Source organism: Hydra vulgaris, chromosome 03 (assembly GCF_038396675.1).
Source record: "Hydra vulgaris chromosome 03, alternate assembly HydraT2T_AEP".
NCBI classification, from domain to species: domain Eukaryota; kingdom Metazoa; phylum Cnidaria; class Hydrozoa; order Anthoathecata; family Hydridae; genus Hydra; species Hydra vulgaris.
The window spans coordinates 32,141,205-32,162,553 of NC_088922.1; the positions used below are offsets into that span (position 1 = coordinate 32,141,205).

Genomic DNA, 21,349 nt, shown 5'->3' on the forward strand with positions numbered 1-21,349 from the left:
ATTATCTGCTTTGTATCTTTATTATCTGCTTTGTAGCTTTATTATCTGCTTTGTAGCTTTATTATCTGCTTTGTAGCTTTATTATCTGCTTTGTAGCTTTATTATCTGCTTTGTAGCTTTATTATCTGCTTTGTAGCTTTATTATCTGCTTTGTAGCTTTATTATCTGCTTTGTAGCTTTATTATCTGCTTTGTAGCTTTATTATCTGCTTTGTAGCTTTATTATCTGCTTTGTAGCTTTATTATCTGCTTTGTAGCTTTATTATCTGCTTTGTAGCTTTATTATCTGCTTTGTAGCTTTATTATCTGCTTTGTAGCTTTATTATCTGCTTTGTAGCTTTATTATCTGCTTTGTAGCTTTATTATCTGCTTTGTAGCTTTATTATCTGCTTTGTAGCTTTATTATCTGCTTTGTAGCTTTATTACAGGCAACTGGTTGATGAAAGTTTTTTAGCTGAACTCTATTTATCTTAATTTTATTTATATTTACTCCTAGATTGTTCATGATAAACATTGTTTGATTTCAACAGCTTAAACTGGTCCTTAGACTGAGAGGAGTTGTAACTGCGATTAGGCCACCTCGAGTAATTTCTTCAATGAAGAGGATTAAATCAAATCAAGGATTAAATTGAATCAAAGCATGAGTGGCATACCTTTTTTTTTTTTTTAAAGCATTATTTGATGTTTTTTATTGATAATTGCTTCCTCATCAGAATTATAACTTGTGTTACCTACCATCAATGCCAGATTTAAAAGATCTACAATATAATAATATTAACAAAAAATGAAAATAAAAAAAAACATTCACAGTTTATTCTAACAATATACATTGCATTTTTGTTTTTTCATGCTAAAAATTACCTGATTCAGATATTGATTTTATCTCGTTTAATTATCTCATTTAATAATTTCCATCAGCATTTTTAATTGTGGGTTCTTCTAAATCTAAGTAATTGTCATTATGGTATTGAGCATCTCCATTGGCCTTTATTGACATTTTTTTCTTGAAATCTGTATACCTACGGTATCTCTCTTGTCTACGTTCAATCTTTGCTTTAAGTTCTTCATCTATATATTCCAGCTTATAAACTGTTTTCTAGCATTTTTCTGATCTTCCAAAAATACTAAATCTTCTTCTTTACTATTTTTGTTTCTTGGCATATTATGACTGAGTTGTATAAGCAATGTTGAGTTTTCCAATGTCAAAAAAAGTCTCCATGATTGTTTTAATGATTCTTTAACTTTTCTTTATGTCTTTTTTCCTAACTTTGCCTTGATCATTGATCAACCCATTTTTTGAGAATTTTCACAAATTTTGATAATCTTTATTCTCTCCAATAATATAGTTTTTAAAACCACAGGACTCTCAGATATTCAGTATTTTTCTGAGAAAAGACAATTCTCAATTTGATCCCAAAAGACAAGAAAAGTTATCATAAATATTTTTGAATTGTTTTGATTTACTACTAATTAAGTATTGATAATGTCTTAGAAGTAATCCATTAGTTGGAAGCTGATTTTGAGCTAAAAAAAAATTGAAGATTTAAAATGATAAAGGGGCCTCCTATAACTGACATTCATATGACCAACATTTTTTGCCTTCTTTTTTAATACTTGATTGCATCGCTGTATCTATATGTTGGCATTTACATAAATGTTTAATTTTTATTTTTTAGTTATACTTAATTCAAAAACAAATCATCAAATTTAATTAGTATCATTACTAAATAATACACTAAATAATACCTTTAATATACCTTACATGAAAATATGTTTATATAATTTCATGTAAGGCATATTAAAGATTTTTTTCTATATATGCAATTTTTTATTAGTATTTTTGTTAACAGATTAAAATAGTTCAAAACTGCTGTAAAATTTTTTGCAATGCAGTGTTATTCTATTCATTAAATGAAAAATTAAACATTAAATTACATTTTACTTTTCAAAATTATACATTTTGATGAAGTAAAAAAGTATTGACAATGAACAAAGAAAGTTTTGAAATAATGGTTAATTGTAAAATTGTTTGATTTCTATATCTAGCACTAATAAAAGTCCTTAAAACAAAAAAAAATAGTTCTATTATTACTGAGGTGTGTAAAAAAGAATTAGATGCAGTATTATTTATTTTTTTTAATTTTTTTTTGCAAAAAAGTTTTCACCTTTATCCACAAGCGACTATATGTGGCTAAACCACACCTTGTTTTCATCTGGTTTTCATCTGGTTTACTACTTTACTGACGCAACCTGCAGGTCCTTTTTTTAGAAATGCTTACTTTAAATAAATCCATAAAAAATATAATAGGTGCTCATCAGTACCCAACCTTCACTATTTAGTGCATTGAATATAGTCAGTGATTGACTTGTGACTGTCTGTGGTGATTTACTGATGACTATGTGGTAACTGATGACTGTCTGTGGTGATTCACTAGTGATTATGTGATAGTGATTCACTGGTGACTGCAGATATTCATTGTTTTTCAGCAATTATGTATTGAGCCACTTAAACTGTTGTAATCCTTTCTTTGTCAAAATTTTAGGTGTGGCAAAAACTAAAGTCTTAGTCCATAGTCCAATCTTTACAAACATTTTTTTTCCAACTATGGGTTTAGACATCCCTTTCTTAAATGGCATTTTTCTAATTTCACTGCATATACAATACTTTAGCTGGACTTAAACTGTATCCCATAATTTATATAAAAGGGTTTTAGTAATCTACCTTTTTTGTAGAAGATATTCGATGTTTCATTCGATTTTTTAATGTACTGAAAGTTAATTTTAATGAAAGTTAAGTACAGTTTAATAGCATAATAGTAATATAACATTTATCTATATCTATATTACATTTAATCTTTTTAGATAAAATTTATCCCATTATTTATTTGAATATTAATATTAAATTGAATTATTATTATACATATTTAGTGTAAAGCCGTAAAACTTTGTTATTTGCAGAGGAACATTTTTATATATTCGTGGTGATTGTATATAATGAATATATAAAGATGATTTTCATATAAAAGATGTTATATATTGTTATTTTTCTATTAGTCTTGTTTTATTAACGATGCAACAATGGGGCTACGAGTAGGATCCAATTTGACTTTAGATGATCCGAACAATGCAGAGGTGTGGATTAGATGCTTTTTAGCTTCCGCACGATCAAAGAAATTCAAAGATAAGATAAATGGTAGCTACAAGATAACAGATAACAGATTCTGGCAAAAGCAGAGGTTGAAGCAGTTGAAAAGATTTCCCTTGAAGAATTAGAAAATATGATGTTCATTTTTGAAACTTCGAAAAGTTGGGAAAAGATGGCTAAAGAGCGGAAGATGATTTATTTCAAATGATATTGATTGATGAACGAATTGATTGACGAAGAGGCTACTAATGTGGTTATAACCCTCTCTTAACTCTATAACTCCGAAACATGAACCTTGACAAACAAAGCCGCTGCATGGAGAAACAAATTGAGTGCGGTACTACCAGAGATGTGGTGGGGATCAAGTTCGTAACCACATGCTTATGAAGCGAGCGCTCTACCACTACACCACTATCACATTTTTAGTATACAAAGCAACATTGAATATAGCATAGATCTCCCTTCGGTTAATTACATTGATAAAAATAAAGAAAAAACAATTAAATACAAATAATGTGGGCTTCAACACCTACCTAGGAAGTGCATAGCATTTAGGAAAAGTTGTAAAAATGTGGAAAATTGAACTATTTAAAAAATTTTTTTTTTACTTTAATTTGCCTCCCCAAGGCCATATAGGGCACTCTAGTCGAGGAGGCTACTTAAGTTGTATCTACAACCCTCTCTTAACTTTATAACTATGAAACACAAACGTTGACGAACAAGGCTGCTGCGCGGAGAAACATGCAAAGCAAACATTAAGTATAAAAGAAAAGTAGAGGAAATAGAGAACGATGATGCTAGTGTATATAGTGTTCATTAACATGAATGATACAAACTCAGAGATTTATGTAAAAATAAATGATTACAATATATAAATGTAAGTTGATACCAGAAGTCAAGTCACAATCATAACTAAAAAAATTTTGAAAACTAATGTCTAAATCTAAATTACAAAAATGTCCCCTCCGGAACTTTTTGAGGCAACTTTGGAAACTTAATAAAAAATGAATATTGTACAAGTTATTGTTGCATAGTGCAATCAATTGGTGACAAAGTTTATATGTTTTTGTGCTCTTTGGGGTAAAAGCATGAAACTTGGCCTACATGTTGATTATATTGAAATAATCATTTTGAGACTCAAACCCACTTCAAAAATAGCTCCACCTGCCTCCATGGTAACTGAATCATGTCCCTAGAGAAAAGAAATAAAAATCTTAAAAAAAGTCATTTACGCATCAATCCAAAGCTCATTAAAAATGAAGCAAAAAATACAAAAACACAATATATTAAAAATAAATAGGCCATGAGAGGAAGGGCTTTAAAAACCTAAAAGTCAGGGGGTAAAGGCATAATAATAATTTTGTACCAAATTCTATTTTTCAATTATAATTAAATGTTTTTATGACATAGTTTAACCTTACTAAAAATTAAAAAAATTTTTTTTATTGATAATACTAAAATATATAATTTTAATATTTAATAAATAGTTAAAAACAATGTTATAGATCAAAAGTTATCCCCTAAAATTTTGAATAAACTTTCAAAACCTGTTATATTCGAAACATTTAGTAAATTATGAATTTAATGCTCACAATCACCGCCACATTTGCAAGGTGCGATACATGGAAGTAATGCTTTTACATATTTACAAAGACCTCTACAACCTTTCTCTATTTTGCAGCCACATCATATAAGTTCACTGCACAGTTTTGGAATCTTCTGTAATTGTCATTCAAACAATTTCGTAAATATTGTCTTCCATAATCCAACCTCACTCATATGATTAGGCAATAATGGATTCTTATACAATGATTGTGCCCAGTAATATGAAGCCTGGTAAACAGCTCTATAGATATGCAGTTGCAAAATGTCTTGCATAGGGGGTATAGCGTCTGGTAAATGTCCTTTTTTTTGAAAGTAAATCTTTTCTGCATTCATTTACATTACTCTAAGAACTTGTAGGGTCATAATTAGCACAAAAAATCTTTCAATTAAGTAGAAAATACTGATATCTTCCTTTGAGGGACAATTGGAAATGGATTGCGAGGCGTCAGTGAGATCTTCAAATTTTCCCTAAAGTTTTCCAGGAAAGTTTTTTCCTTTTTCCAGCAAAAAATAAAACTTGATCGCAACCTGTTATTGTGTGAAATAGAGGTAAAAATTTCTGTTTTGGACCATGGCATTTTATGAGATAGTGCTGTGAAATAAAGCGTTGGTTTTTGCCTGTACTAAACCATATCCATAATTCTTTTAAATGTAGCTTATGAAAAAGTCCTAAACCTAAAATTAGAAAACTATGATTATGTGATTTTTAATAAAAATTATTTTCATGACATGAAATGTACAAATAATATTTTTACCAATGACAACTACATCAGTACCAACAGTTCTGATCATGGCTTTTTTGAGTCCACTATTTATAGCAACATCATATGTGTGAAGAAATATACGAGTGTCTGCTTCTTCATGTATGCATGGTTGCCATCTCGAAGGGAATGTGCCATCTGGCAGGAAATGTGTAGTTGTGAAAACAATTGGCAGTTCTTTTTGAGCACAGATATTTGCAATTGATCTTTCAACTTCCTTTTTGTATTGATGTAACTAAAAAGTGGTAGCTTATTTCGTTTTATTGGATTGAAAACTCCTTAAACTCCTTTATTCTGGTTTGGAAAAATTGGTTGAATATTGTTTCTTTGAAATTCTCAATTGAATTACCCGTATTTACCTCTTCTTTGTTTTTGAAATCATGGGTATCAAGCACCAGAAGATCTAGGCTTTCTTCTTTAAATGGGTTACCCATGTTTGAAATTATATCAACTAAATTTGTAACTTGAGAAGCAAATCGATTTTGATGACTTTTATTTTGCTCATGATGTTTGAAACTTTTTTCCACAATATCATCGTTTTCTGCGTATGGTAAATTTGATTCAAATTCATTTACGCATCGAGCTAACTCAGGTCCACAAATCATCCAGCAAAGTAGTTCTTGGGAATCTTCCGTCAATCTGATTGCACCTTAATAAAGTTTGAAATTTTTTATTTTTGATGCATGAAACTTTATTATTTTCCATGCGTTTTCAATGCATGGATGTTAGAAATAAGAAAAGATTAGAAATAAGAAAAGATTATTACCAAAACAACTTCAATCAATTTCATATTTTCAAATAAGCTTCTTAAATGGACATTTTATTGATATTGTAATAAATAAAAATCTCCTTCTCCTTTGACACATTTTTATTTTGCTTATGTGAATGGTCCTTATTGAAGAAAACTTTTTCTTTATTTTGTTTACAACAAACAAGCCATTCTGAAATAGTCTTGCAATTTCTGGATTTGTTTTTTCCAGTTGAATGGTCAAAAGTAATGACAGGTGTTTGACCTTTACTTAAAAAATCAACAGCTATCTTAATCACATCCATTGTATGTTTGATCTCAGTGTGTGAATCAGAAATGTTTAAAAACTGTTTTTTTCCTTCAGAAAACTTTAAAGTAGCAATTTCAAGATCTGATACAATTTTCTCTGATTTTCAATGCTGAAATAATGATATTCCTGTTCCTTGAAAAGAGTCTTAAGCTGTTGTGGAACTTGGATTGTGGTCTATATTATCTAAAGCAGCAGTTGTGAAAACTTTAGGATTCAAACGTGGTGGACAAACCAATTTATTTTCTGCAAAGTAGTTCAAAACTCTATTACCCATTTGCGTTGATAATTCCATAACCCAGTTTTAAGATATTGATATCCCAAGTTTATAAAGTTTATCAAGTTTTTGTATGAATCATTATGTCTACATATACCTATGGGATTTTCTCGAGATTTTTGTCTTTTTTGAATCTTGGTTTTTTGTTGATTTTGACAAACAACTTTCGAACTATTGTGAATTCGGAATTTTATATGTTCACAAAAGAATTTTGTGACAAATTAAAGGAAAAAAAATCATGCAAGTCACCTACCACGAGCCCCATGAAATTGATAGATCAATTATATTAAAAAGGAAATTTTCCTTTTGTATTCCAAATGTGTAATTAAGAAATTTTCCAGTTTTTAAGTAATTAAAGGGGGAAAGTACTATAGGCTTGATTGCCTTATCAAAGTGTTTTTTTATTAGAAAAAATAAAAATATAAACTTATTTTATATTTCAAATAAATAAAAATCTTTAAAAACTTTGTACATTGTCATTTAAAAAAAAAAATAACTCTAATTTATTTTTGCACGCAATACTTTATATCTATTTTACCCCCAGGATATATAGCGTTTAGCCCTCTAACTTGTTATCAGTTAATTTTTTTTTATATAGTGTTTTTATATTTTATGCTTCATTTTTATTGAGCTTTCAATTGGTGTATAAACTATTAGCTTTTTAAAAAATAAAATTTTATTGCTATAGACAGGTGCTAGTTTCTATTTAGACCATCTTTGGTCATTTGAAAGTGGGTCTGAGTCTTAAATGAATGTTTTATCCTTATCAACATGCCCACCAAGTTTCATGCTTTTACTCTAAATAGCACAACGTTTGCACCAATTGACTGCACTAGCAGACTGTGCCAAAAAATCATGGTTTCATTGGCATGGATGTATTAAGTATTAATGCAACAAAATTAGTTAATAGTATAGAAACTATTGTTCGTGAGCATTACATAATTACAAAGCAAATATACTGTTAAAAAATGGCATAAATCTAACTAATTTTGAATCTCGACCTATTGAATCTTCCTATTCACATAAGACCACAAGTGATAGTTAAACTCAATGAAATGATACAGCAAAAGTTGCTCTACAGGGTTCCTCCTGATGGATCTCTATGAAAAGACGCTTTTTTGAGACCCAGACAAAAAACAAATTGTTTGCTTGGCACCAGAAAAAAAGATTTTTTGTGTTGATCTGTGTAATAAAAGAAACAGAAAATCATAGAGTATTGATGAATATCAAAACCAGAATTAGCAATAATAATTGGAGCAGGTGCTCTGTGGCAGAAAGATCTTATCTAGTAGTATATAATGGTGATCTTATTGTACCTCCTAAAACAATGAGAAGGATGTTCATCAAATCAGTCCATGATGACATAAATTGTGGCACAATGCAAACTCGGTGTAGATTAAAGTTGGAAGCTTGGTGGCCTGGCTATTGTCAAAATGTTGAAGAATATGTGAAAAACTAAAAAATGTGCAAAGGTTAAGGTAAAAAAAGTGAGGATACATACATGTCCAAATTAAAATAAACCTTGATGCAAAGTGCATATAAATCATGCCTATGTACAGGGCGTTGAACTGGTTTTAATTCTAGTAGATTCTTTTTCTGGATGGCTTCTGAAAGTTTTTTTTTGAGACATGGAGTTTCAGAAGTTTTGGTGTCAGATAATGCTGCAGAATTTCATGATACCACTTTATACCAGTGGCTGAAGAAAATAGGTTGCTTACCTTATAAGACTCCACCTTACCACCCTCAATCTAACGGAGCAGCTGAAAGAATGGTAGAGACAAAATGAGTTTAAAAGCTTATTCATTGGATAAAGGTTTATTTTATGGATATTTAAGCAGAATGTTTATATTGGGGAGGCAGTTATGATCTCCTCTCATTATGAGCTTTGACAGTGGATTACCCTTGTGGTATCACCAAAGAACAGATTCAAAACTTGAACCTGCTTCATTTATATCTCAGGCTGGGCAAAACACTGCAATCATATTGATGAATAACTCTTCAGGTACATTAGCAGACTGTGACCAATTAAACAAACGCCTAACTGAGTTATGAATAATGAAGATAATATGCGCTATGATCCCATCAATAATGAGAAACTCAATCCTATCAATAGTGATAAATCTAATATGTATATCTTGCTACTAAAGAATAGCGTACCCAGAATTGAAGAAGTACACGGTCGACAAGGGGCCAAAAGCCAATATGTTTCAGAAATGTGAAGCCACAAAACTTTGTTATTTGCGGATGAGCAGTAACAGTGTTTTTATATATACGTGGCAATTGTATAAAATGAATATATAAAGATGGCTTACATATAAAAGATGTTATATATTGTTATTTTTCTATTAGTTGTATTTTATTAACGATACAACATTAGGTAATTTTAAAGTAATTCTACTGTAAATTATATTCCAAGTAAATTCAAAATAATTTTAATATATAACAATTTTAATTGCAGCAATTATTATCTATTACAAAATATAACCTAAACAAAATATAAATCTGCGACCTACAATTTTTTTTACCTGCGGAAATCTGTTTATTTTCTATATTTTTATAATGATTTTGTATTTTGAGAATGAATGTGAATTAAGATAATTTTATTAATTTAAGATATCATAATTTAAATTTTGAATAATTTTTGCTATGCTCTAAAAAATTGACTTTATGATTCAGTAATTCATAATTTAAGATATCATTATCAATGACTTTGCATTTAGTTTGCATATGAATGTCTGAGGATGATGAAGAGTATTGACTGTTTAAAAGAAAATAGTTTATACTACTGTGCAAAAATTCAAGCTGAATCTGGAATTTTTGAGCGGTAATATTTTGCTTCTTGTTACTTTTATTAAGTTTTTAGGAAGTTAGAAGGAACATAAGAAAAAAATTTTAAATCATTTTTAGAAATATATTGTATAGTTTAAAGTCTAATTAATTAATTAATTAATAATTAATTAATGTTATTTTTTTTGCAATTTTTTGCTGTTATATATATTTTTTTATATAATTATTATTAGAGCATTTGAGCTGCTGAAAGAATTTTGGACTGTGTCAAACAAAACTAAATCTTTTGATGAGATAAAAAAAAAATGGGAGGAAGTGTTTCTTATCTGCATTGATAGTTCTGGAAGGTATGTGAATATATACACACACACACACACACACACATATATATATATATATATATATATATATATATATATATATATATATATATATATATATATATATATATATATATATATATATATAAATATCAGGGGCTATACGAAGAAAAAATTTGGGCAGCAGTAACCTCCGTTCTGTTTGTTCATGAAACTCAATCTAATGTTTATAAGCATTTAATTTCATTGTTAATTGTAAAAGTCTAAGTAACTAATCATTTTAAAATTTTCTGCTTCTAACAAAAACAAATTGAAAATTTAAGAAGCACTCCATATTAAATGGGAAAACCCATCTTTGAATAAACAAACTGTTGATTATAATATAAATTTGTCAATCTAGTTTTTTTTTTGTTTTTTTTTTAATTTATTTATATTTTTTTTTTTGCTATTTATGGTATCATAATTTGTAATATAATTTTTATTGGTTTGTAACAATTCTATTTGTCTGTTAATATTTCTCTGTAATGTCTTCAAATTTTGATTTTATATTTATATCAAGTTTAAAATTGTAGTTCGAGATAACAAGTTTGTGTTAATTGTGTGTGTGTGTGTGTGTGTGTATATATATGTGTGTATATATGTGTATATATATCTATGTGTGTATATATATATATATATATATATATATATATATATATATATATATATATATATATATTGCTCAATTTAATTTTTGAAATGCTGATCCAGATACTCAGATAATCCAGATACTCAGATATATTTATGTATATACTGTTTATACTATTACAAACCATCAATCAATATATGTGCTGAAGCCCCCACAGATGGTTTTTTTATTTTGAAATCATTAATATTTTATACACAATGGTAGTATGCTAGTGATATAACCTTTAGCTCTCAATCAAGAGGTTGAGGTTCAAATCTTTACACCTTCCTGCAACAGTGTAAGGACTGCAAAAAAAGAAAAAGTAGAGGTTAATAGGTTGAAGTAGCAAGGTTAATGTTTTAATTTTAAATATTTATTTAATTCCTAAGTTTTTTAAAGCATGAAAGTGGAACTTAAACTTTTCTTTGAGATTTTTTAAATTGTTTCTTTTTTTACAAATGATTATTTTTAATCTTTTTTTTTAATTATAACTTACATACATTGTTAGTCATAACTAAATTATACATTCGATACATACCCACTCAAAGGGGAAATTTGTTACCACTTCCTACAAATTAAAAAAACCCAGAAAATATATTACTGCTAATTATTTTCATGTGTGTTTGTATGTGTGTCTTTTGTATACATGTGTATTATAGTTTTATTTTTATTTTTTTTAGGTTATTTGATCATTGGGAATTTTTTAAAAGTGCTGCTATCAATTCTGATAAGTAAATCTGTTGTTTATTATTTCACATTTAATTCAGATTAATTATATATTTAAATATGTATTATAGTATTTAAATATGTTACATGTTTATGTATATTTGAATATGTATATTTAGATATTTATTGTTGATGCCTAATATACATCAATAGTTAAGGGTCATCCATAAAATGACGCTCATAGACCTAGTCCCAGCACTGGATTTTAGGCTTTGCTTTCAATACTGATCTCGCATAAGATTTGTTTTTTACCAACCTACTAAGGAGGGTGCTTGAAAAAAACATTTTCTTTAATAAAGTTTACTTTTTGTTTGATTTGTCATTTAAACAATTTTTTTTTTTAAATAACCGGTAGCTTTTGCCTCTTGGCCAAACAAACATACAAATTTCTAAATTTTTGGTGTATGTAGTTTATGGACGACCCCTTTGATAGATAATGTATTAAATGTTACACAATAATAGATAATATATATGTACCGCTATAGATAAAATCTATGTACCCCTTATTTTGTGGCTTTTCAGTAATAGTTATGAAAACATATTATGTAATTAATAAAAGTTAAAAAATACAATAATGAAATACAAAAATAATGAAAAAATATCTAATTGTCTAATCAACGTTTTTAATTCTTTTTTTTTTTTTCTTTCAATATTACAAAACAAACTTTTTACTAGTATTTTGAATTTCAAGAAACATAAAATCGAATACTAATCTTAACTTTCTTTTAAGACTTTTTTTTGTGACTTTTTTTTAATGAAATATTTTTGTTCTAACATTATTTCATTTTTATCTGAACTTAGTAGAATAAATTTGTTTTAGAATCATGAACAAAATATTTGCAGTTGTTGATTTATCTATTATCGAAACAAAGTTCAAGATAGATGAATTGACTATTTTCCAAAAGGTACTTTTGAAAAAAAATATTTTTATTAAAGTTATAATTAAGATATATTATATATATATATATATATATATATATATATATATATATATATATATATAAAATATAAATATATATATATATATATATATATGTTATAAGCAAAAATATAAAAGTCTTATACTTTTTTCAATAGAATTTAATAAATGGTACTTTGTTTCTGGCTGAAGCATCTTTAACAAAGTTTTTAAAGTAATTTTTTTTTCGTTTTTTTTTTTTTTGAACTACTTTTTTTCTTCTTTCCTGAAAACTTTTAACAGTTTTGTTTTTTATTTTTGCTATAGGTTATATTCACCTGCTGAGACTATAAAAAATGTTGTTGATTTGCTCAAAGTGTTGCCAAATTTAAGTATTTTACCAATAGTAACAGTTGAAAAGTTACTAACATCGATTTATGATTTTAATGATGCTGAAACTAGGATTAGTATATTAAATCGCTTACCTACTTGTATAGCAATGCAATGTTCGATTGTAAGATAATTTTCATATTTAATTAGTAGAATCAATTTTTTTTTTATTACTTATGTATTGTTTTTTTATATTATTTTATTAATTTATATATTTTTTACCTTTTAATATTTTCTTTTACAATGGTTTGTTTTATGTAATTTGTATGTGTGTATATATATATATATATATATATATATATATATATATATATATATATATATATATATATATATATAAAATAATATATATATTTATATGTATATATATATGTATATATATATATATAATAATAATATATATATTTATATGTGTATATATATATATATATATATATATATATATATATATATAAAAATATATATATATAAGTGATATATATATAAAATAATATAAATATAAAAGTGATGTAATATAAAAGCATGATAAAGAGATGCAACCTTAGCAGATGCTAATTTTGCAATTGATTTGCAATGAATTTGAAGAAAGTAAGAGTTGGTCTTAGAAGATAAAGGGTAGATAGCTCATTAAGTACATTACTGTTTAACATTAGAATTTAGTTTTATCTGAGTTGAAGTTCACCATTCACTGAGAGTCCCATGCTGTAGCAAAAGTGAGATCCTTTTTAAGCTCAAATGCCCCCTCCAAGCAATCTGAGAGTGTTGGCTTCTTATCAAGACAAAAATAAATGGTATTATCATTGGGCAAACAATGCCACCTTAGATGTGAAAATTTCTGGGAAATTGTTAATGTAAATTTAAAAAATATTAGGCCGTGTATAGAACCTTGAGGAACTCCTGAAGTTGAGGGATATGAAGAAGAGTGCTGTCCATTAAAGACAATTTTTATACTATGGTTGATAAAGGAGGATTCAATATTCTTCAAGATGTTACCTGATACACCGTATGAAAAGAGCTTATGGAGAAGACCAGCATGCCAAACTTTATCAAAAGCTTTAGAAATGTCAAGAGCAATGGCCTTAACCTCTATCTAATGCTACATCTATCTAATGCACAATAAAACCTATCTGTTGTTTCCATTACCAAATCAGCTGTAGAATGAGATGATCAAAAACCATATTGACAATCAGAAAGTTAATTATTAGTTTCAAGATAAGAGATTAGGTCTTTCTTAATTAAAGACTCAAAAACATTGCTTATGATAGGAAGAAAACTGAAGGGGCGGTAGTTAGATGAGTCAGATCGCTCTACAGAATTTTTTAAATTAAGGATAACAGATGCAACTTTCCAGCAGGCTGGAAAACAAGACTCTAATAAGCACTTGTTAAATAGTTTTGAATGTATAAAAAACAGCTCTGGAGAACACTTTTGCAAGACTATAACAGGTATGTTGTCCAGACCACAAGCTGTAGAAGAGTTTAAGCAGGAAATTACTTTAGATACAGAAGCTGGAGTGATACAAATGTCAAGCAATAGATCAACTTGTTTGCCGGCCATATCAGGTAGAACGCAACTAGTGGAATCAAGAGATGATATTCCTCTTAATTCTTAGCAAACAGTTCAGCTTTGGTTGCAACAGCACAATGAGAGGAAAACCATGGAGAAGAGTTAAGCTTGGCTTGGAATTGTCAAGAGAGAATAAAGTTGTTTAAAAAACACATTTTTTTAGCAAGAAGGCGAAAGATTTCTATCCAAGGACTATCACAAAGAAAATCATGGAAAGTGTTCCAGTCAGCTTTGAGGTAGTTATAAGAGGTGCAATGATAGGGGGGTGAAGAAGAATAAAATAATAGTTTTAGAGAGATCAAAATGTTATCAGAAGCACTTAAGGGTAATTGTAGAGAAACTGAGCACTTATTAGGATAGAAACAAGACATAAGTTAAGCAGAGAAGGTAAATGATTCGGATTGTCTGGAAAGTAAACTTGAAAGTTGACTATTTGAGTTAGAGATTGAGAAAGGTAAAAAATGTGGGCCTTAACGCCTATTGAGTCACTAATACTAGAACAAAGCCATTCAGTGAGTGTTAAAATCACCAACAGCAAAGATATTGGTTGAAGGATAAATAGAGAACAGGTTTGGTCAATTTCATCTGAAATAACATTGAAAAGAGTGCAATTTTGAGATAGAGGAGAGTGATATAGAACAAAGAGGAAAGTGATAGAGTGAATTTGTGCTAAACGATAGCACATAAAAGAATAGTCTGTGGATTCAAACCTAGTTTCTTGACAAATAGGTGAGTTTTCAGTGAATGTAAATACCCAGGCCTAGCATGTGACTATTCGAGTCTTTACTAATTAAAAAAAGATAAGTCAATATCAAGTCTAAGATCACAAGATAAGTCTTGACTCAAAGCACAGATAGTTCTCATTGCACTATATAACAGCGTAAGCAATGACCTCATTATTAATAAATCCTAAGCCTTAACAATGTGGCCTCGACAATGCACATCAAAAGTATGAACAGGGACACTATTTATGTACAACATGGTGCTGTTAGTACCCTGTTATTTTACAGCTGTTGATGGATTCAGCCTCTCTGAGAGCTACCACAGAGTTAAGGAAACCTGACTACTAACTGGCCTCAGAACCATATTACTGAGTTTCAGACCTGTACCCTCATTAGGAGATCATAGAATGAGTTGTCTTGTCATAAAAATAGAGACACAAGTAAAACTCATGCATTGAGTCAAGAAGATCCAGCATTCAACATCCTAAACTAAAAGCAATTTGTTATAAATACATCTATGCTAGCCTAATAGATGAAGAAGAGGTGTAAAGCTGGTCAACAGATAGAATTTGTTTGCCCCTTAAATCTTTACCTAGGAGGTCTTCTACAAGACAGTAACTGGATACATTTAAAGTCTGCCCAAGATGAGTATTTGTATTGAGACATTTCTAGTCTTTACTAGAACTGAGTTGGTATCTCCATACATTTGCCTAAAAAACCATATCGTACAGGTCAGCAGGACTTTAAACAGATTGTACTTGGGTTGTACATTACCAGTAGCAGGATATGTTGAACTCTTGCTCTGTTACTCTTCACAGATTCCCTAATTTTTCTCATCTGATATTCTAGAATGACTGCCAAGGTCTTAAGATTTAGCCAACTAAAGTTACCACGACAATGTTCCTGAACTTTTAGAATGCTTTTGAACTTTTCAATTTTTCATTTTTACAAGCTATTAAGTGCATTTTTCATTTTTACCAGCTCTTGAGTATTTAACACTTCTTTAAATTATTATTTTGTTTGTTTTCGCCAATATATGTACATCGACATTAGCACCCAAGTTGATAAACACCCGGATTTGAGTTTAAAGTTAGTTTTGTTTTGTTGCATAATATATTATTTAAATTTGGAGCTGATGTAAATATTACTCTGATGCTTTGTTTTCTAAATTCACTTCAGAGTTTTAGACAAATAATAGGCATTCAAGGTAGCTAAACAAAATGTTGTTTATCTAATTGTTTAGATGAAGCATTTTTTGAATCATAGTCTAAATAGTTTATGATTATTTTAATAAGATTGTTTTTGACAAAATTTATCTGACATCATTTATATTATTTGACTGATTTGTATATATTACATTTTTTATACTCTTCTTTTTTATCAGTTTGTTTTATGAAATTTTTCAAGGGTTTTTTCATTACCTGATAATGCTGACCACAATAGGTCAGCAAAATATTGCTAATATATAATTAAATTAAAATACATTTTTAAAAATAGTTTATACACTTCCTTTTTTATTAAAGTCAACTTTTATATATATATACACACTACCCAGTGAGAGAGTCATTTTTTAACAACAACAAAAAAAAAAGAAAAAAAGAAGGGCTAAAAATACTTGCATTAAAAATAATTGTACAAAAATAGATGTAATGAAAGAGTATGAAATAAATTCCATTAATAACAAATGTACAATAATAGCATTATTGTTTAAACCTAAAAAAATAGTTTATTAAAATAATTGACAAACAAAATCCTTTTTATACTTTATTAATATACTTTGATATTTAGTTGATCATCCTTTTGCTATAAATACATCTAGCAAGCATTTTTTCCTAGGTTCTACAAGACATTTGATTAAATGTGATTTACTAACAGTGTTCTTTTACTCTTCTTATTTTTTATAAATGCTCTATAGGATTTAAATCTTTGGAAAAAAACTTGTATTTTTAGCAATATGTTTTGCAATTGTTTTGTTGAAACACAAAATTGTATTATAACCTAAGTTTTTTAGCAAAAGATATCAATTTTCAGTTCAATGTTTTGTTATAAAAAATTAACATTTCATGCTATGCAATCTCATAAGAAGACACTTCCACCACCATCTTTAACTTCTCATATAACTCAATTAAAAAGCTTTGCCCCTCTTTCTTTGCCCATGATTTTTCAAACTTTAAACATGTTTTTATAAAGTCAGTTAAAGTTGGATTCATCAAACCAAAGAACTAAACATTATTATAAAGTCAGTAAAGTTGGATTCTTCAAACAAAAGAATAAGGTGGGCTTAAAAATAAAAAATTTTAACAAATCAAAAAGTGTTCCCTCCTAATACTTGGTTTATGATTTGTAAAACACATTAATGAAAAAATGTCAGTGGTCACAAGTTTTAGTTGACCCACTTGGATTCTCTGAAGTCTCAAAATGTAAAGTTTTCAACATCTTTATGGGTAAAAAATGCAAAAATAAACTTAAATGCATTTTAAAATAAGCTACAAGCATCAATTAGGTACCAAATGATGCAGACCTAAATTTAGAACATTTTTTATTGAGATAAATTTTTTTTCCTAAAAACTATATTTTTGAAATTACAAAAATATGACAACAGATACTTTCAATTTATTACATCTATGTTCAAATTAATTATCAAGATATAAAAGCTTTACAATTGAAGTGCAGTTCTATTTTTATATAAACCACAATAAAAAATATAAAACATTAAAATTTAAAATCATTTTTTGGAAGTGAAATTTTAAATCAATTTCCTGGAGTTTAGTTTTGAATAACTTTATCTCTGCAATTGTGTTGGGACACAGACGCTGAAGCTTCAGTAACAAGTTTTACATTTCTTTCAACGACAGATGCTGAAACTTTAGTTACAAGTTTTACATTTCTTTCAACATTTTGGCTGAGAAACTTATGTCTTAATTTTGATGGTTTTTCGATAAATCAATTATTAAATTTCGATAATTTTTGGATAATACTATTTAACTTCTTCAATCAGTCTAAAAGCTAGTGGAATTTTGTGCCATTGCAAAATTGTGGTCATTTTATAATAACATACGGCTTTGAAATTATTCTTTGGCTTTGGAGTTAAAAATCAAACCAAAGATCTTTTTTTACTTTTTTATAAAGTTAAATTTGTCAAACTAAAAAACTAAATGTTATTATTAAGTCCTTAAAGTTGGATTCATAAAAATAAGGAACTAAATGTTATTATAAAGTCAGTTAAAGTTGGGTTCATCAAACTAAAGAACTAAATGTTATTATGAACTTATGTTATTATGTTATTTAAATTATACTGGTATTGAATACTTTTTTGCAAAATTCATTCTTTACTTCATACGATTTTTTACTTACAAATATTTTTTTAGCGAGCTATATTTTCACTAAACCTTGTTTTATGAATGCAAATTCTAATTAATATTACAGTGAAATTGTATTTCATGTTTTTCAGATGCTATGTTTTATGTGCTTTCAAATCAATTTTTAATCATATTCTAATATATTCTAATATATTCTATCATCTCTTGAAGTCAGCTTTTGTACTCATCTAGTAAAAATTTAAAAAGTTAAATGCTTCATATTGTGTGTATTTCTTTACAATTACTCCTACCACTAAAAATAAAATATTTGTTGTTCAATTGTTGTCTAAGTTCTTGGACTTTTCTATAAATATTTCCTTGTTTAATTGCGTTTAATAAAGAAATATTTACTTTTAGGTGCTATACTGTTTGATAAACAGTGCTTTTAATGTCTTTTTTTTTTTCAAAAATGTTATTAATTGCTAAAAATAATTTTCTAGAACTATAAATCAATAGTAAAATAGATATTTTATAAACTGAAAAAATCAAAAACATTTATTTTGACAACAAATTATCAATAAAATAGTTTTGTATAATTAATTTATATGCATGCAAATTAATACTTAAGAAAAGAAGCCAAAGTTATATAACAAACGCTTTTTTTTTAAATAATTTTGTTGAAAAGTTATAAATAAGTGGCAGCCATGATAAGTTAAAAAAACTTTTGTTTCAGTTATTTTTATTATTATTTAAGTTTAAAATAAAATGCAAAACCACATGATTAAGTTCCATTCTTGCTGTGTGTGTATACATAAATGTATGTCTATGTTTATATATATTTAGTCATGGAATGCCTTAGTAGTTGAATGTTGCCAAAAAGGCTCTGACTTTTTGCAAGTGGCGGAACAATTGTATGGTATTATGAAAGCAAAAGATGTAAAAACAACACCAGAGGTAGATTTTATTTAAGTTATGTTGTATACATTGTTGTTTTTAGATGAGCTGTTGTATACATTGTATACACCATTGTTTAAAAATGAACTTAGAAGTATTTCAGAAAATTGATAAATGGCATAAATGAAATAAACTATTTTAAATAGATTCCCAAGAGCTGAGACAAGTTATGTTTATTTTGTAAATAAACATAATAAAATAAGTTTTGAGTTTATTAAAATTACCAAAACAATTTATTTATTAAGATGTTAACAAAAAACATTTGTTATTTTGCCATTATTCTTCCGGTTTAGAGGTTAATATTAACTCTAAATTAAATTAAATTAACATTTACAACAACAACAATTATCAAGTTTGAATAATCTTTATATAATATTTATATAATAAATTATCTAATAAATCTTTTTACTGCAGGGTTTTTTCAACAATTTACACAATAAGACTAGATTTGGTTTTCCCCATTAGATAAAGTTTTCCCCTTTTATAAAAAGATATGTAAGCTACATTAAAAATTTTAGTTCAGCTGGAGACTTTTAACAAAATAAAAATTGTAACTAAACAAAGATTACGGCTTTTCTACTTTGTTTTATTTTTATTTCCATTAACTTATTTCACTTTCATTATTTCTTTCTAAATCCAAAAAAAAAGTTTCAGTTTTTTAAGATTTTATTAGTAGAACTTGTTTTTAACAAATATCAGAACAAAATATCAGTATGATTTTTAAACTTACATACAAATATCAGTATGATTTTTAAACTTACATACAAATATCAGTATGATTTTTAAACTTACATACAAATATCAGTATGATTTTTAAACTTACATATTTTATATTTATAGCACTTATATATTAGTTTACTAATATTAGTTTTGTTTTTAAAATGAAATAAATATAAGTTAGACTTTTAAAATGTTTACTTTATTATTTTGATACTGTTATTTTTATTCGGTTATTATACTATTACATAAGGTTTTATAAAAATTCTTTTAAATAAAAATTAATTGCAAAAAGGAAAACCTAATCATAACATTTATAACGCGAGCTTAAGTTATTTGAATAAACTTTTTTGTATTGACGTCATTTATTAACTACAAAAGTTCATTAATCAGACCACTATTTTTTTTTAAAAAAGCATTAACAAAATGAAACTAACCTTTAAGAAAAAAAATGTTGTTAAAAATTATAAGTTTTTTTGCTAATATCTTGATAAATAATTTGTTATGGAAAGTTTAATTAACATACAACTTTTTTTTAAGGAATATTTATGATATAAACACAACTTGTCCTAGCACTTATGGATCACTTTAAGAAAACAATTAATATTTGCAAATGACATGTAAATAAATTAAGGTTTAAGTATAAAAAAAATTGACAATTATAAATAAGCAATTAAGATACAATTGATTTTTAAAAACAATTAATAGAAACAGCTTCAAATAGATAATTAAGACACCAAGACATCAGATAAATTATTTGTTAAATTTGAGATGCCATCTTAGTTTTTCAGATGATCTTAGTTTTTGCAATATAATTCAAAATATTTCTGCTCAGTTTTTAAGAACATTTTTTTAATTAATAATAATAATCTTTTTCATGACCTTTTATTGTAACATTATTATTGTAACAAAACATTTTTACTTTAAGCACTGTTTATGAAAAAGATCACAATATATATTTAATAATATATCAGGCCTTGTTATGAGATTTTATTGCATAACGAAAATGTGTAATGCTAATAACTGTAATGTGTAATGTAACTTTAACACAACTTTGATATTTACATTTTTAAAAGTTAAAATGCGTTATTTTAAAGTACCATGTTGTAATTTAATTTAATTTTAAACCATGTTTAAAATCATTAAAACTAGTTTAAGAAAAATTACTTAGAAAATCCAAATTCGGTATTAGAAAAAGGTTATATTTCCTTATTTAATTTTTTTTATATCTATTTTCTTTTATTTCTTAAAAACATCTTATATTTAACATAATCTTTTATTTGTTTATCACAAAATTATTAATTTTATTTTTTACGTATTTAATGTAGTTTTAAATAAAGATTATAAACAATCTGTAGATGGATTTTATCAGTTATCAATAAGATATTTGTAAATGTAATTTTATCATAAATAAATTGTCAAAATATGTCAAAAGAACTATATACGATATTGAATTGAAAA

The 21,349-nt window shown here is 27.1% G+C and overlaps 1 protein-coding gene across 4 annotated transcripts in view; it reads left to right on the plus strand.

Moving 5' to 3' along the window:
* The window catches only part of LOC101237079 (uncharacterized), an 83,943-nt gene that overhangs the window by 29,187 nt on the left and 33,407 nt on the right, over positions 1–21,349 (plus strand). For all 4 annotated transcript variants that reach the window (XM_065792931.1, XM_065792933.1, XM_065792932.1 and 1 more), the window contains exons 7-13: positions 9,563–9,666; positions 9,863–9,976; positions 11,297–11,347; positions 12,163–12,247; positions 12,420–12,475; positions 12,568–12,754; positions 19,061–19,171. In XM_065792931.1, coding sequence (XP_065649003.1) covers positions 9,563–9,666; positions 9,863–9,976; positions 11,297–11,347; positions 12,163–12,247; positions 12,420–12,475; positions 12,568–12,754; positions 19,061–19,171 — 708 coding nt within the window. The remainder of the gene's footprint in view (positions 1–9,562; positions 9,667–9,862; positions 9,977–11,296; positions 11,348–12,162; positions 12,248–12,419; positions 12,476–12,567; positions 12,755–19,060; positions 19,172–21,349) is intronic.